The sequence below is a fragment of the Poecilia reticulata genome, chromosome 5, assembly GCF_904066995.2.
Source record: "Poecilia reticulata chromosome 5, P_reticulata-male-v2, whole genome shotgun sequence".
Lineage (NCBI taxonomy): Eukaryota > Metazoa > Chordata > Actinopteri > Cyprinodontiformes > Poeciliidae > Poecilia > Poecilia reticulata.
The window spans coordinates 24060268-24078322 of record NC_088834.1 but is presented as its reverse complement, the minus strand read 5'-3'; the positions used below and the strand labels follow the sequence as shown (position 1 = coordinate 24078322).

At 38.9% G+C, this 18055-nt stretch overlaps 2 protein-coding genes across 3 annotated transcripts; one reads left to right on the top strand and one right to left on the bottom strand.

Annotated features, from left to right (window-relative positions):
- Positions 1 to 3041: 3041 nt before the first annotated feature.
- Positions 3042 to 10582, top strand: aqp7 (aquaporin 7). Its single transcript, XM_008409482.2, has 7 exons — positions 3042 to 3164; positions 6598 to 6824; positions 8751 to 8877; positions 8971 to 9108; positions 9196 to 9314; positions 9912 to 10129; positions 10245 to 10582. The coding sequence occupies exons 2-7, from the start codon at positions 6699 to 6701 to the stop codon at positions 10387 to 10389; spliced, it is 873 nt and encodes a 290-aa protein (XP_008407704.2). The 5' UTR covers positions 3042 to 3164; positions 6598 to 6698; the 3' UTR covers positions 10390 to 10582.
- A 3106-nt stretch (positions 10583 to 13688) lies between these two features.
- tpgs2 (tubulin polyglutamylase complex subunit 2) lies at positions 13689 to 17979 on the bottom strand. Of its 2 annotated transcripts, none has more exons than XM_008409484.3 (7): positions 17796 to 17979; positions 17618 to 17697; positions 17443 to 17530; positions 16803 to 16943; positions 16546 to 16659; positions 16267 to 16430; positions 13689 to 14548 (listed from the first exon to the last, which is right to left on the bottom strand). In XM_008409484.3, the coding sequence occupies exons 1-7, from the start codon at positions 17875 to 17877 to the stop codon at positions 14333 to 14335; spliced, it is 885 nt and encodes a 294-aa protein (XP_008407706.1). In that variant the 5' UTR covers positions 17878 to 17979; the 3' UTR covers positions 13689 to 14332. The 2 variants fall into 2 exon arrangements, with proteins under 2 accessions (XP_008407706.1, XP_008407705.1); XM_008409483.3 differs by having other exon boundaries at positions 13689 to 14551; positions 17796 to 17978.
- Between the last annotated feature and the right edge of the window lie 76 nt (positions 17980 to 18055).

Genomic DNA, 18055 nt, shown 5'->3' with positions numbered 1-18055 from the left:
TAACAGGATGGGTAAAAAGTTCTCCAAATCAAACTGTGATTCGATCTCATCCACAGATGTTCTGGCAGATTTAGACTCAGGTCATTGGCTACACTTTTCCAGAACTTTAGTTTTCTTCTTAGCCACAGGTGTCAAACTCCAGTCCTGGAGGGCCACTGCCCTGCAACTCTTTTAGATGTGCCTCTGCTGCACCACGCCTGAATAGAGTAATTAGGTAATTAGCAAGGCTCTGGAGAACTGATCTACACAAGGAGGAGGTAATTAAGCCATTTCATTCCAGTGTTTTGTACCTGTGGCACATCTAAAAACAGCAGGACAGCGCCCCCTGAGAACTGGAGTTTGACACCCCTGTGGGTATATGCTTGAAGTCAGTGTGATGCTGAATCTTAAAATCCCCACTCCTGGACTGCATCTTTCTATTAGTGGGAGTGTCCCAGCAGGCTGCAGTGTTCACACCTGACTCATCAGGTTTGAATGAGACGACCATTTTCCGCCTGGTGATTGACCGCTGTGGTACTTTTAAGCTGTTTATTTTTTGTGGAAACAGAAAGCTTTACTGTTGCAAAGTTACTGTTAAAATGCAACTGATTTTACTAGACAAAAAAAAGTTAATTTACAAAATGTGCAAAGTCTTTGCACATTTTGTAAAGACTTTGCAAAGACTGAATAATTAAAATTCAGGTTACTGAATTTCAAATGTGAACATTTGCTTTTTAAAGGACCTACAAGGGTTGATTCTATGTCAGAAAGTTTAAATTTTATATTTAATTCCACTGTCAGAAATTCAAACTATAACCATAACATCATTTGTTGGTTTGAGAATTACTATTTTGTATCATCAAGTTTAGCATTTGAGTGTCTCCATCTTTTCTTCACAGCCAGCAACCTTATTTGGACTGGTGAGACTGAACAAACATGCCCCTACAGTACCTTGCAAAGAAGCATTCAAATTCTTTAAACTCATGTAAAGCACTTTGAATTGCCGTGTTGCTGAAAATATTGCTGTATAAATAAAATTACCTTACCTTACCTTACCTTACCTTACCTAAACGTTTTCAAAATTTGCCACATTACCATTACTTCCACAAATTTCAATCAGTGCTATGTGACAGACCAACTCGAAGCAGTGAAATTCTTTTAAAAACCTTCTCATAGTTATCATTTCTACAGATTTTCCTCTGAGTGGATAAAAAGAAATTTAGATTAAAAACCTATTTTTCAAGGAAATATTGAGCACCACCTATGACACAGATAATTTAGGACACTTTGTGTTTGTCTGATCTGATTCTGATGACAAGCAAGTCATGTCTACTGATAACAAAGCATTCCTGACAGTGATGGACAATGAAATAGATAAAAAAAAACAAGCAAACACCTTTACCCTTTTGCTCTCTGATAAAAAGACTCCCACACAAGCAATAACAAGCCCTAAAACACCTCTATTCTTTCCAAAAGACTGACTGAAAGTAAATGTGTTTCAGCCCATCACCTGGTGTTGCATGAGAAGGACAACACAACCGGGTGAAAAAGAACATGGATCTGAGAAATGTAAATATTTGATTCAGGTGCGTTGGACTCGGTACACGTGTAAAGGTTGCAGGACACTGGTCATCAAGGACAGGATTTGAAGACCCCTGATCTAGACCCTTTCCCTGTTCAGAGAAGCATAGGACTGTATAGGAATCTACAATCTTATTCATTTACCATGTATCAAGTGAGACCAAACCATTCACATGCAGGGGAGCATTGTTTTTTTTAAGATTTTTTTGGCTCTAGTGGCCTTTATTTGATAGTAAATTGACTGGAAAGTGGGTAATGAGAGAAGGGGGAAGACATGCAACAAAGGTCGCCAAGGCTGGGAATCGAACCTGCGACATTGACTAAGGCCTCCATATGTGGGTTGTGCTTAACCTATGCGCCACCAACAGGGAATATTTAAACAGGGAGCGTTAATATAGACTATTAATAGTCTATATGACTTTAGGTTTTGTTGCTCCCATAATAAATTAGGGCAAAGCATTCCTAAGAGAACTGTCAGATAAGATAAGAGAGACTACAACACCTCTAACCCCTGATAAACATGACATGTGGAAAGGCTTTTTGGACAAATGGGATGTGAAAGTTTCAGAGAGACACCGAGCATCCAAGAACCTACACAATCCAAAGAAGTCATCATTCAAGCCGTCAAACAAGACGCCAACAAAGAGACACTGAAAAACCTTCAGATAGGAAAACAGATGAACGCAAAACTTGACACACTCAAACAGCTCAATCCTGTAGTGGACAACAACCTCATATGAGTCGGTGGTTGTCTCTCCTCAGCCAACTTCACAGACACTGAGAAACATCCTCTGAATCTCCCATCTACCAGCCACATCGCCACAGTGGCTCATCAAGGGAGACACATAAGTTAAGGAGCTGTCTGTGGTGCTGGTTATTGGATAGTTGGAAACCCTGACAATCCTGCACTGTGTTAGTTGTTCACCCAAGGAACTAACACAGAACATGAATGCTATTTCTGCTCCATTTTGGGAACTTTTCATCAGGGCAGTTGTTTAGAAAACAATAGAACCATATTTAACATCTTGCTGATACATTTTAGAATAGGTGGAAGGGAGAATATTCATCCACCTTACAAAGTTGTGCAAAGTGGACTGAAACCAGACCCAACATCAAGGAAAAGGCTATGTAGTTCTGTTGAAGAACATGCAAGTCATATTGGAAGAAAAGGCCCATGAAAAGGCAAACTGACGAGTTGAAAATTCTTTCATGCTAAATGACCTAACGTGTTTAAATATGCTGTGTTGATGTTTGTAGTGATAGTGATTGTATGAAGTATGATGCCATTCAGTCAAATACTGTAAATTAGTCTGTAGTAGAAATAAGTTGCATTAATAAGTTGTTAAATAAGTTCATAGTTAGAAAATTGTATGACTAAATTTATGCCAAAATTTTTTTTGAATTTCGTCAGAGTATGACATCTGTATTACAAACGATCTTTGTCATGTTGTATTTGCAGAAACTTGACCGAGTGAGCGCTCTTAGCAGCAAACTACACCTTTGACCTTGTCAACAAGAATTTAGGCAGTTAGGAGAAAGTAAACGGCCCCTGAACATTCTGAATGTACTTTATATACTTTGTTTCTTGAAAAACCTTCGTCTTTGTAAGTATTTATGTGTTTGGAAGATTCGTAGGCATGTGTTGTTGTTTTTCTTCTGTTGATAAAACGTACAGCATGTATTTTGCTAGTAATGTATTTTGCCTTCAGTTGTGTTTCAGTTACAAAAATCCATAGATCTTAAGTTAAGAAAATCAAGCCTTGCTTAGGGACCTTTCATCAAATGTTCTTGTCACGTACACATAATAGTCAAGTATTGTGAGGACCATAGTCACTGTTAGCGAAATTGGGCTAAGGGGTGTCGGCGAAGATTTTATCATGATATGTTGCGGTACTATTTCGAAAACGATAAGTGAGGATAAGAACCACTCCTTATATCTTTTAGCTGTTTGACTGAGTTTCGCTAGTTTACACATCAGTGACCGGAGTCTCTCATTCCATCACTATTGAAACCTGGTCTCAGGGAGAAACTTTTCTGTAACACCTCCTGTGGACGTGTGAAATACTCCGCCAGTGTGAAAGCGCACAGGCGCAGAACGTCTCCAGGGAGGAGACTTCTAGATCTGAGATCTGAGACAGAGGGGTACTTGACGTCAAAAACTTATGGGCCATAGACATAATATAAGAGTAGACCCCGCATTGGCTGCTCTGGCGCAGGAAATACGGCGGCCATCTTGGAGCGGTACTCCCTCCTACTTTGCTCAATCAAAACAGCAGAAGATGCCTCAGCACTGAGGGATATTGTTGTTCGGATCGATGGACTATTGATGTGAGGGCTCCACAGACAACATTTCACAAGTAAGATGGACATATTATTGTGTATATATTGTGATTAGAATATTATTTTACTGTATTTATGTCCACCGGCGAGATACCAGCTAATATTAGCTACAGTGCTTGGTGTAATACGGGTTCAGCCCCGCTATGAAGGCTAACTGAGATTCTGTAAATCTAAAAAATTGTATTATTCTCTAACATTGACTTAGATTATCTGACAAAGGAGCTTATATTAGAAATGAAACAATGTAACGTATATTATAAAACTTCTATTATGTGTTATAACATTCACCAGCAAAGTTTACACAGGTGGTAAAGACTATTATTTATATGTAATTCTTTCACTAGTAAGATACATCCTAAATCTTCCGTTTTTGTTTTGAAAGTTTCCTAAAGACACGATGTGAGGAAGAAGAGGGAGATATCTATAAAGAGAGACAGATTCACTGCAGCACGGATGAATCTCACATCGGATTTTGGACTCAATCTCAGATGCTGAATCTCTGAAGCTAGAACTCGTCGGCTGAAAAACACACACACACACACACACACACACACACACACACACACACACACACACACACACACACACACACACACACACATACACACACACACACACACACACACACACACATATATATATATATATATGTGTGTGTGTGTGTATCCAATATATAATATTCAGTATTAATCATTATTTATTTGTGTTTGTATAGTTATATAAATATGTATTGACATTACTAAATAATTTATTAAATAAATTATGAACGGCTGTGTGCTTTGTAATATGCTCATCATACATCAATATCAGAATATTCCATTCCTATTCTATTGTTATAGCCATTAAGCATATTTAAATATGGTGAACTATGTATTAAAAACATACTTAAATAATACAATTGTTTATAAATGTAGCTTTGATAGATGTTTGAATATGGTTTCCAGTAACAAAAAAGCGTGTTATGATCAATTAAATGCGCTGATAAGTCATTGTGCTGCTAAACACATAAGCTGAGTGGAGCGGTGTACCGCTCCAAGATGGCCGCCCTAAATCTCGTCAGCGACAATAGGAGAGAGCAGTCCATGAGGCGTCTATCCTTATATTATGTCTATGTTATGGGCCCCATACATTTTAAAATAACAATGACATTTTCAATAGCGTGTTTTCTTTCATTCGGTTTAAATAATATTCAGCAATCTGAATGGAGAATCCACATTGCACCATCACAACTCAAGCAGTATCCCCCTCCCCATAACTCCATAAGAACAATGAAATAAACAAAAGAACTAAAAACCAAAGTGGCCCGCTGTCTCTGGAGACATAAATTTGATCTATGATGGGCCCCGCCCACTTTTGAGGCAGCGCTCTCAATGCAAACACAACTAGGGCCGTTTGAAAGGGGGACGGTCCAGCCAGCCCTTGCAGTGCAAAAAGGTTTTAAGTGTTACATGAACACTTTGTTCACTGGAGAGAGAGGGGTTACTGTTTACAATAAGGTGGAAACTAGTGGTTGGGCAAAAGAGCATATGCATTTGATGACATTCTAAAATTAAAGTGCCATATTGTGGTATGTCATGACAACTACAGCTGACTCAACGTGTCTTGGCAGTGCCATCTAAGAGTTGAGCTTTTTCCCAATCAACATCTGAAAATTAGCCGGTGGTCTCTTGTAAACATAGCCTAAGCTGCACTTGAAAACAGCATTTTCAAATGTATTGGTATCCATTGATACTTTCATTAAACAAATAGCTTGTCAGGATTTCTTACTATAAATCCTGACAAAGACAGTTTGGGAGGTTTTAAGCATCATTAATTAGAATTTATAGTGACAGCTATAAATCAAAATTCTTATCATGATAAGAAATTTATCACTATAAGTGATAAACCATAAGCGCCCATCCATCCATAGAACCATACAAATGGACTAGTTTTGCATTTTACCCCGTCTTTCAAATATCAGCCTCTAGGTGGCACTAGAGGAAAAGCTATTTGACTTTCAGAAGGCGCTGACACTCAGTATTCATGTGAAGCAATTCAAATAGACATTAAAAACAGTACAGTAAATTCTTCTGGCAGAAAGTGACTAGAGGCTTCATCAGCTGTTTTCACTTTAAATCTCATTTCCTCCCTTTGTGTCAGGCTTTTAGCGCATGATTAACGTGATTATGTGAACTTTGTAGTTTTGTGTCGTAAAGTGTAGATCATCTGTGACATTTAAGCAATACTTTACAATTTATACTTTGTGCTGTACTTTTTCCACATCTGGACATTTTGTCAATCAGCAGAGCTTATGTGTAAAAATGCCACAAAAACATGAATTTAGACTTGGGAAGGCCCACGATGGATTTCAGTGAAGATCTTGTAGCTCTGTTTGTTTATGCCCTTCTCATAGGAGTGTTGGGCACAGCAAATTGATTTTCCTCATTGGCCAAAATGTATTGGAGGATCTGACTGTGGGTTTTGAGTAAATCCGTCAGAAGGTGGGGTTGGATCAGGGCTATAAATTGTGGGACAAACCCAATGGGTTAGTGAGACAGAGGGAGGCTGAGAGACAGACACACACGCACGCACACACACACACACACACACAAACAGACACAGACAGTGGGAGGAAAGGGAAACAGAAGAGAAGAGGAAATGATTTAGTTTGTTTTTTCCCCCCACCATTTGACATGAGACTTTATATATTTTTTACAGGAGTCTGAAGATGAAAGGCCTGTAAGTTTTTTATTTTTTATTTTTTGCCAAATCTATAACCTCTACCAAAAGAGTGAAGCAAAGAGGAGAAAATCAAAGACATGGGGCAGTCAGTGGAACTGGAGGTCTCCATGCGGGGCAAACTGGAAGTAGGGCGACCCAGGATTTGGCTGAATGAACTCTCACGAGTGGGACTTGCTGAGTTTCTTTCAACGTATGTCATGATGGTAAGAAGAGAAATGCAGAAAGGAATCCTGTATATTCTGTTGTAGTGTTCTTTTATCAATCACTGTCCTTCGTGTTCAAAACATATGATTTGCCTGCATAAGTAACAACAACCATATGTCATTAATTATTAATACCATGCTCTTCACCCTGATGACCTGCCCCGACTCTCTAATGCACACAGACAAGCAGCTTTTTTATGTAACATGTTCTGTGAGAGGGGATTGGTGGGTGGCGGTGGGTGAACCAGGAAACGCTGCGTCACGAGAGCAATGGTCAAGCTGCTGGCCACATGGAGAGAGTTTCAAAAGGCACATTATCTGTCAAAAGGTCACAGTAATCCGATACCTAATACACTAGGAGAAACTAGAAGGCAGACTCAGTAGAAAAGAAAATCTTGACAATGACTAGCAGATAAATAAGTGGGTGCAAAGTCAAATTAAAACACTCCTTTGACCTAAACACTTATCATGTTTTGCAGCGAGAATCCAGCTTTGACTATTTCCTGTTGTTTGTCAGTGTCAGCATTTTTCTCTCTGAACAGTGTTTCACAGAGTTCAGATTTAGAAAAGACAATGATGAATCATAAGTTTATAACCAAGTAAAGATTGTCTATACAGCACTTTTCTATACGTAAAAAACAAACAAACATAAAAGCGTCATAAAGCTTGAAAAAATACAATGACTAGTATATTTTGACTCTAGTTTCTGGTTTCCATCTTAAGAAAGAGACTTGTCCTCTCATGCAGTTCTTCCAGATCATTTTCATTATCCCATCCTCTGCCCAGTGTCCAAGGTCTCCAAACCCCCAGCCTTGTTCTAAACTGACAGCCATGGTGATATAATTTATCGCCACAAGCGATAAATGATATCACTTGTATCATATCATTTATCGTTTAAACAGTCTGCCTCTTCAGACACCTAGATCTACCAAAGGCGGTGGAGGATGGCTTACTTCTGTCTCAACATCCTGTCTAAAACTAAAGTCCAATCAGGGGCTGCCTTCCATTTCATGCTACTGCATTTCAACAGAGGGATGGATGGCCAGCTTCTTGTAGCGAGTGCCTTCCCAGAGTGGGTTGAGGATGGCCTGCCACTTTAAGTAATTGTCCCCAAGTCCTCTGACGGTGTCGAGGCTGATCTGCCTCCTCCACTGACTGATTCTGCCCTTTCTGTCCTATCTGGCTGCTCACCAGACACTTTATGCCAGAGTTTGTTGTTTTCACTGAGGTGGCCTCTGAACCACCCCCTCTCTGGGACCTGCTTGACCCAATTGGTTGGGATTGTAGTTTGTTTTTCTGGACTGCTGGAATAACTTGACAATTCCCACATTTTTGGGTTGTTTATGTCATTCTTGTGTTGGCTTAACACTGTAAAAGACATTTCAAAACAACCACTGCAATGAGACAAAAATGTGTTCAATATGTTGTCTCCATTGTATGCTTGTTAGAACTGCTTGGAGACAGTCTAGTTTATTCTTATTCAAACGTGTAAGAGTCCCAGGAATGAAGATATAAAAACGTGATGGTTATCTCCTGATCGATATTTGAGACGCTTACAGATGCTTGGAAGTACAAAGGGTTTTAGACTTTACTGGATTTGTCTATAAGTAGTTGGGATGTAGTTACTGTTTAATGATGGACGGGTACTTAAAACAAAGAGAACAGCTTAAAGTATTAAGCAGAGTGAAATTACCTAAACAGCAGAATATATTCAGCATTAAGATGGTAAAACTTCCTTCCTTCCTTCCAGAAACATCTGGGAATTTAATAAGTTGTAAATCTCAGGAGGAGAATGTTTGATAAAAAAAAAAAGTAAATCCTGTGGTCCTCTACAAATTTTCACACAAACTTGTTGAAGAAAACCTTAACTTTCACTTAAACTTGTGTTTAAACAGTTGATATTTTTCCTTTTTTCTTTTTTGCCAGACATTAGGTCTGGGTTCGGTGGCCCAGGTTGTGACTGGTAAAGGAGGATTCGGAACGTTCTTCAGCATCAACATTGGCTTTGGCCTGGCTGTTGCAATGGGGGTTCATATTGGAGGAACTGTCTCCGGTAAGAGAATAGATCCCTTAAATGACTTCAAAGGCTTCGGCGTTCATATGCAGACGACATGACTCTTGTAACCCTTTTGTTTCTCTTTTCCAGGGGCTCATATGAATGCCGCAGTCTCCTTCGCATTGTGTGTTTATGGCCAACTACCATGGAAGAGGCTCCCCTTGTACATTTTTGCTCAGCTGTTTGGGTCGTTTCTTGGAGCAGCAACAGTTTATGGTGTTTACTATGGTAAGTCTGCTGATACTATACACTTGACATGCACTGTTACTGTTCTTTCTGATGGTTTCAAATAAAAAGTTGTCATTTTACTTACAGATGCTATTTCTACTTATTCTGGTGGAAACCTGAGTGTTACTGGAGAAAGAGCCACGGCTGGGATCTTTGCCACTTATCCAGCACCATACCTCTCTGTGTTAGGTGGCTTTGTTGACCAGGTAGCCATGAAACTTAGCTAAAGAATTACAACCACAAATCAGATTTATTGAGTTTATGCCTTTTTTGTTCTTCAACTGTTTTACAAACTTCCTTCTTGTGGTAAAGTTCCATCTGCAAGCTGGACTGGATGCTGGAAACTGTATGGAGAGCACCTATGAGCATGAACTTCCCAGTGACCGATTCTAAGTCAGATTTAGTTTGCGGACGTGGTCTTGGCTATTATAACGCATGATGTTGATTTGACCTGTTAAAGCACTGACGTAGCTGTGCCATTTCCATGCTTATATAATAAACAAAACAGTGCACCATGAGATGTTTAAAGGCGGTTTAAACATCTCAGCTTGGTTTATAACACGACTCAGCTTTAAACATCTCCGCAACGTCATCCGCTGTCTATCTGCTGTGTTTCTCTGTCTTCAGTTTTTAGATTTTTATTTGTAAAAGAAGAAAAAGTTAAACCGCCTTGTATAATTTTCTTTCCATCCCGGTGCTCAGTCTAAAATCTGCTGCTTGCAGTGTTTTGCGTTGTTGCGTATTTGTATTTTTCATACCGTGGAAAGCAGCGTTGTCATTATTGTTTGTGTTGTGTTTGCCAGGTGTTTGGCACGGCCATACTGATGCTGTGTCTGACGGCTCTAGGTGACGAAAAGAACAAACCAGCTGCCAAAGGGGCTGAATCTATCTTTGTGGGTCTCCTGGTGGTCCTCATTGGCATTTCTTTGGGCAGCAACAGTGGTTATGCCATCAACCCCACCAGAGACTTTGGACCCAGGCTCTTCACTGCAATCGCAGGCTGGGGTTTGGATGTATTCAGGTGAAAGCAGGGAATTTTTTTTGAGATACGCTCTGGTTAACTTTCAACGATAAAGTCTGTCCTTTGTTTTTGGTCACCCCCAACTGTTTCGATATGTCCGTCATTATCTTTGTAGGGCTGGAAATTTCTGGTTCTGGGTCCCTATAGTGGCTACTCCCATAGGTGCAGTGCTGGGTGCAGGGCTTTACAAGGTATGTATACAAATGCACCACCCAGCCGTCTCTGAACAGTACCAGAAGAAGGATTCCAGTGAGGAATAATCTCTCCCGCCAAAGAAGAAGTAAAACATCTGTTCCATGTGAAACTTGAAGCAAATGGAAACAACAAAGAGCTTGTGCAGCTGTGAGGATCTGAGGATGCTGTTGAAACAGGCTGCACAACATTCCTGAAGCACTTGAACAATACCTGCAGTGCGCATAATAATTATAATAATTAAACAAATTTTCAAATTTTTCTGCTCACTTATTCTTACTATTTTTTTAAACTATGAAGGAATTAACATGCTTAAAACAAAAATAATGACGTTTCTTGCCACACAGACAATTAAAGACAATTGTTTTGTGATTAGTTTTTATCTCCCGTCGGGAATAGCGGCGTAGGCATGCTTGGAAGACAGAAGTATTATAAGGCAAAAGATCATACGGCAGTGATCAGAGCCTGGGGTCCTCTGTGAAACGTCAGGGTATGCAAGACGTAAACAACTTTTTGAAAATAAATAGAAGCAGCTGGAGCCAGCTCCTCACAGCGTTCAAAGGGCAGCAGCACAAGGACTGAAATAAGTTCCCTCAAACAGATTTCCGTCAGTTCAATGCACAGCAGTCTGGAAGTCTAGAAAATATTGATCAGGTTTTCTTTTTTACACGAAGTGTGACAGATAGAAAACAGATGCTCTGAAATGCTGCAATGCAATATATTAATATATGCCTTTAGTTTGTCAACGTTGAGTAAATAACCACAACATTCAAAGTCGCAGTGCTCCAAAACATTTTTAAACTTTGGGAACTTTAAAATGCATAAAGCTGAAGCCTGCGTCAGTGATAACATCGACAGTAACCTTCTGGGGCCTGGCCTGTTGGTTGAGTAAATGTCCTTACATCCTCATGTACAAACACAATCACAAGGGGGGCTGGAGGGATCAGTTTATCCTTTTCACTATTTTGTGTTTAATATTTAGGCTTTTTGTCTTGTTGTCCTTGTACAAAATCTTGCCTCCAGACGGGATATTTAGAAAGGACTACGTGTCCTGAAAAATACTTTCAAAACTCATGGTTTTGAAAGTATTTTGTGAATTTTGTTCATAGTCTACTATAAGAAAACATGACTTTTAGACTTGAATATATAATCTCTACTGACAGGAGGGCCCTAGGTGCTATTTTAGGTTGTTCATAAGTCAAAATCTCTCATATTTTCAGTCTAACTTAGCGGTTCTCAACGTGGGCGGTACCGCCCCTGAGGGGCGTTCAGAGGACGGCAGGGGGCACTGGCGGAAATGTTTACAAAAGGAGTCAAACAATACCAATTTAGACTTTGACCAACATGGTAAAACTGTATTGTGTACATTAAATCATGCTTGGCTGCAACTGTATCGATGGCAGCTCTTCTTCTCTTCAGTGTTTGTAGCTTCTTGGTGCAGCTCCTCTCCAGCTACTGGTAGCTTCACCGCATCAGTTCAGCGTTACACCGGCTGATGACGTTGCTGTGATTCACTTTGTCTGGTATTTTTGTACATATGTTTTGGCAGTTCTGTGATCATGTCAAAGCAGCAACTTATATTAAAAAGTGTTTTATTTCCGTTTGAAGGCCGCCCGCTTCCATGGAAGAACAACAGAAAATCACTCTTATAAACATGTAATTACTAAAATCACGATACCCTCATTTTGTATCCCTGTGAAAAATGAACCTAAAGAAATCCCTCGATGGGTGATACCTTGATAGAGAGCGTTCATTTTATAACACCGGTGCTGTAAGTGGTCCGGTATGAAACGGGGGTGATAGAACAACACAGCACTTTTAAATTTCAATAATCAGAATACCGAAATTGTTTCCGTTGTTTTAAAAGGTTTATGTCAGTCTGCCTTTCCCCCATCGATACGTTTCCCGATCGCCCTGCACCTTAAGGGGTTAAGAAAACAAACGACGCGCACATTGCGCAAAACTCTGAAACAGGAGAAGCGGGACATAAAACGGAGCGAAGAAATAGATGTGAATTATGGCATAAAAACAGAGAATCCGACGCTGAACAGTGAAAAATCAACACATGACGCCTAGGCGGCGCAGCAGGTGATGAGTGAAGATTACTGATGGTGAGCGTCAATAAACGATAAAATAAATCTAGCAACAGGAAACTAAAGTGGACATAGCAATAAACCAAGACAGGATAATACTAATCAAAGGAAACTAAATGGAAATGAATGAAGAACAAAATGCAAGAATAAACTAAGACACTAAATTAAATACAGAGGAATAAACTTGTATGGCAAGACCTTTCGAGCAATAATTAAATAAACAGGGACTATTTCCAGATAAAATGTAAAATTATTTTGTTGAAGTGCCATGGGTTTGTTGAGACCACATCTAATACTGAGAATAAATATATCTTACAGACCATAACAATAAAGAACTTATCACTTATTTATGTTTTTAATTAGATTTGATATATTTATTTCTTCAATATTATTTTTCATGCCAGTGTTATTGTCATGGTGGTGTCCAGTGACTCCATGACACTTTCAATTTGATTAATTAGGATTTGATTAAGAACCAGATTTGTTCTTTGTAATTTCTGTCCAGTATCATCATATAAAGATATAATCCATGTTTCTGTCTCATATTTGTATGGCATTAAAAGGACCTGGAACTTTTGTTTTTCCATTGACGGCACTGGTTTGCACAATAAATGCCATGTGGGTGAAATTTTATGGATGATGTCCCATTGTCCCGAAGGCAGCACAGAGCTGCACCACCAGAAACTGACAGAAACACTGAAGAGAAGAAGAGTTATGATTTATGTAGTTACAGTTCTATCCATGTTTTAATGTTGCAGAGCACTGTCATATTGCAAATAGTTCAAAGTTTAAACTGGCATGTTGAACATCTTTTATCTAGTCATTTTGTGGAATATTTAACAACTAGAAAATGGCAAAGAAAAAGTCTTGTTCTTTGCCATTTTCTAGTGTCCATTTTACAGTGTTCAAAAATGAACACTGTAAAACTACGATAAAAAATCCTACTCAACAAAAACACTGGATGAAATATCGCGTTGGACCAAAACGGAAACATGTGGGTTATCTTAATGGCAAAGTTTTTGAAATACCACGGAACGGTCACATAACTTTATGACCATAAAGCAGTTCCCTTTTATATTTTCTTGAAGCAGAAAACATGAAAGATTTGTTACTGGTTATATACCAAATGTTTTCTATGATTGCTTTTTTTTGTAACGGTTCGTAGGAACACTGATTTAAAGGAGCTCAGATTAGGCATCAGCCAGTATGAGACACACTTTATGACGACATCGGGTGCAAATATCACACCTATACAGACATTTACAACAAAAGTGTAACAATAATTAGTCATTTTATTCAAAACATAGGAGACAATCATAATTTCTGCAGCATTATTGACATATTGCTTCTAAAGTTATAACAATCTTGTATACATTGAAAGTTACATTTAATTGCTATGTCAATTTCTATACATTATAAATAAGAAAAACAATATAAAATAACGACAGCAGCAGTTTTCCAGTGGTTATTGCACACATTTCTATTACCTTTTGCATTCAAGCTAAATGTCTAATATTAGCTGGTGATGGGTGGTATACTTGTCTCAGATATTTATTTATTTTTGCAACAGCATGAAAAAACAAAACACAAAGGGTAGTATGAGATTTTTTTGCAAAATCTTTGTATACCTTGAAACCAGCGACTGGCCCAAGGTTAGCTCAGAAGGATTCGTTTTCTGGTAAAGTTTTAAATCCGTCCACATCCAACACAACATCTCGTAAATACCAAACTGAACACAGGCGAGGCCATTTAAATCCTGGTTATGGACTACGCATGCTCCACAACGTGCTCTTGTGTTACAAAAACCTGCGTTCAAGCAAGCAGACGACAGCAGATCAGTCTTTTTAAGATGTGGTGGTGAAACAGACAAAAAGAAAGCTGCACAGCAGCAAACGTCTCTCTCCAGATCGGATTGGTTTCACCGTTTTGCTCCACCGTGTCTTCCTGCGCTGCCTTGCCCTTTAGCAGCGCCTCCAGAGTTGCACTGGGCCGACTGCTTCTTCTTGGGGGGCGGTGCCTTGGCTTTGCCTCTGAAGGCCTTTGTGGGATCCAGCTTGTTTAGAAAGACATCTGCAGCCGAATCCGTCTGGCTAACCTCATTGCTGAAAATCAGGGGCTGGTAGAGGGACGCCCACTGCTGCAGAGAAAACCAGCTCATGAGAACATGAACACAACATCTACTTGATACTCCAAACAGAGTTGTGACAAAAGGTTTAGAAGATAGGATTAAGAAATAAAATAATATCCATCACTGTTTTTTTATGTTTTAAAACAGCAGCTAGATGTGTTTTAAAGTACATAACATATACCATTGTGCTAAAAATACCAAATAAGATAAAACTACAGTCAGGGGTCCCCCAAGTTTTTACATTGCTGTGGAAATTTCTATTATCAAAGAATGAGAGTCTGTTCCAATAACTAGAGAAAGATTAATCTTCCTCTTCATTTCTATTCGAAGGCAAAAGTGTTCAAAGACCCGTCTCACTGAACATCACATAATTTATATAGACACAGCGAAAAAAAACAGAACACACCCAAAGTCTGAACTTATCTCTGTTACCCGGTGGACAACAGAGCCACATTTTTATCCACTGTCATGCAACCGCCCCTCACCTCATTAGAGGGAACAATTTCAGTTGGACTTTCGTTGGAAAAGAAAAAAAACCCAAACAAAAGAACTCGCACCCAAACATGAATGGCTGACAAGGAGTCTTATCAGAAACCGCTAGAGCTCCCTTCCTACAGCAGAACTATAAGTGCTCTCACACTTGCACAGTGACGAAACGTTAAAGGGAAGCATTCATATACGTTCAACACCATCAATCCAAATTTAGATAAAATTACAATGAAATAAAGGTGAAATTAAATTTTCTATTACAACATTTAAAATTCAACATATTTTCAGGGTCAAATTTCTGGAGGGCAAAATGTTTACGTACTTCGGTTTTAATTTATTATTATACCCAGGTTAGGTATAATTGTTGGTATAATAGAAATGGTTTAAATCACAGTTTGTAATGACTGGTATCCTGATTTATTCTTTGTTTTAATTCTAAAACACTGGAAGTTTTAATGGTAAATGTTTACCATCTGAACCACAACCAGTTTAACTTGAAGCCACAAGTCCAGTTTAAAACCCAAAGAGAAACAGTAAAAGTGCCATTTTTACTGTCTCACTGAACATCACATAATTTATATAGACACAGCGAAAAAAAACAGAACACACCCAAAGTCTGAACTTATCTCTGTTACCCGGTGGACAACAGAGCCACATCTATGCACACGTGCATACATCTATGCACGCGTGGCATAGATGTAATTGAAAGTGGCACGTGGAGGCTGTCCTCATATATAAAAATGAGGACATTTGTTTTAAGGACTTCTTCTTTTTTCAAACTTTCCACCACTGTATTTCTCTATCAACCTGAGGATTGACAGATAAATCACAAAACAACACAATCAGAATCAGAAAAATATACAAGTGTGGAAAGTTTTGAAAATGACAGAAATTGTTTTTTTTAACTACTACTACATCCATCTAATTGTTCAAAGGAAAAAGGGGAAGTTTCACAGTGTCCTACACACACACACACGCGCACACATGTTAGACAACCATGTCACCTTTCTCACACAGAAAGGTGACATGGATCACCTTTCTGTGTGAGAAAGGTGATCTAAAAACCTAACCTGGTTACACCAGTTATTTTAGGAGGAAGGGACCAAAATGCCAGCAAAATGTTTAAAATACATGTATACTTACAGCTTTGAAACAGGTGAATCTGGTTTTAGTTGAGGATAAGAAATAGCAAAACAAGACACAACAAAAAAAATTTACATCCTCCCATTATCTACCTTAGCCTGCGGGCTTGGACCATATGGTGTGTAGGCATACTGCCACTCAGGTAGGCCCAGGTGTGTTATCATCAGTCTGTAGTAGGCAGTAAATGTTGCAGTCAAAAAATGCCAGCACAGTGAGCGGTCCAGGAACCAGATTTCACTGTGCTGTGCGACCACTCCTGAAAAACAAAACGGCGAGATCAACATGACGTAACAGAAAATCTCACCGTCTTCAGGTTTTTACTGTGTTTCTAATTAATAAAAAGTGATATTATGCAAACGTGAACACAACACCTGGAGTGCAGTTTTTGTAAACCAGACACACTTTTCCATTCCCGCCGCAGGAATCCAGCTCATAAATACGACTCCGGGCATCAAAATGAGGCACAGACGGTGCAGGCTCCAGTCCTGACAAAAAGAGGAAATAATGCATCCTGAACAAATATTTACTTTTCTGTGCGAAGAAGCACGCGTGGCATAGATGTAATTGAAAGTGGCACGCGGAGGCTGTTGAATAAAGCATGTGCGTGAATCGGTCAGGTGAGTTTTACCAATTTCTGAGCTGCTCTCCTCCCAGTCCAGGTCGGCCAGCGAGGGGGCGTTAGGGAGAGAGAAAACAGACGTGGGCTGAAGCAGCGGGCACAGCCTGCCCACACCGTTGATCATCATGCAACCTAAAGGGACACACTCATCTGAAAGATAACATACAGTTATGAATGAATGGTTAGAAAAATAATAATTTAAAAAGTCCTTTTTAATGGACACAACTTAAATATGTTCTGAATAAATCTAAAAACTCACTAATTAAGTGGGTGAAATATCAGAAGAGCAAACTAAATATTCATGCAGCATTTTGTTTATTTCAAATAATACATTTAAAAATGGGGACTCATGTAGATCAATCACACACTAAGTAGTTCAATCATTTATATTGATTAACAGGTAAAGAATTCTGTTTCTCAGAAAACTACGTCATTACACAAGACCAAAAATATATTTTTTAAATATTGTATTTAAAACTAATGTAAATACAGCTTTATGCAATACTGTAATTTTCTGAGGAACTGTAATATATTCAATTACCATAAATAAACATGAAACATGTAAGGAATTAGTATTTATAGTTGTAATAAATGACCTTTTAGTACATCGTAATTTGCTAAAATTGAGCTATGCTAGGAAGCCACCTACCGTCCAGTTTAACACTCCAGGTTAATGTGAATCCATCAGTGGTCAGATAGAAGTCTCGCAAATCCTCTGGTAAAATACACGTGTTTTTCTAAAGGGATAAATAATATAATGAGTTACACGTAAATATGATAACAGGCGAAACGACATTCTTGAAAAGGAGCTAATTTTATTCTACCTGCTCCCAGGACAGGAGGGTCCTCTTTTCTGCAGGGTCTCTCTCTGCGAAGCGCACATCCACCACCCCTGGCATGTTTTCTGGACAAAAAGCAAAACGTGTTTTAAAGATAACATATTTCTTGCAAGCTAGTCTCAGCATAAATGGCTAACAATAATGCATAAAAGACAACACAAACCGAGTATTCGAGTAATTCCGAGGGTCAGCCTCTCAGCAACACCTTTGAACACAAACGCATCTTTTGTATCTTCCATTATCATAATTTATGCACAAATATTAACAGAAATTTCTCAGAAATCCTCCATGCATCCTTCCTTCTGCATCGAGTCATAGGAAGCGACAAGCACAGTTTACAAGCAAACCTTGACACATATTTTGACCAATAAGAACGCCGTGTTTCTGCATTTCGCCCTATGAGATTCTTAGTTGAAAAATAAG

Excerpts from the sequence above, each read along its gene's own strand:
- tpgs2 (XM_008409483.3), bottom strand. The coding sequence starts at position 17,877 with ATGATAATGGAAGATACAAAAGATGCGTTTGTGTTCAAAGGTGTTGCT. Across the intron at positions 16,944-17,442 it reads CTGGAGTGTTAAACTGGACG|ATGAGTGTGTCCCTTTAGGT; the intron begins GTAGGTGGCTTC and ends GTTATCTTTCAG. Across the intron at positions 16,431-16,545 it reads TTACAAAAACTGCACTCCAG|GAGTGGTCGCACAGCACAGT; the intron begins GTGTTGTGTTCA and ends TTTGTTTTTCAG.
- aqp7 (XM_008409482.2), top strand. The coding sequence starts at position 6,699 with ATGGGGCAGTCAGTGGAACTGGAGGTCTCCATGCGGGGCAAACTGGAA. Across the intron at positions 9,109-9,195 it reads AGTTTATGGTGTTTACTATG|ATGCTATTTCTACTTATTCT; the intron begins GTAAGTCTGCTG and ends TTTTACTTACAG. Across the intron at positions 9,315-9,911 it reads TAGGTGGCTTTGTTGACCAG|GTGTTTGGCACGGCCATACT; the intron begins GTAGCCATGAAA and ends TGTGTTTGCCAG.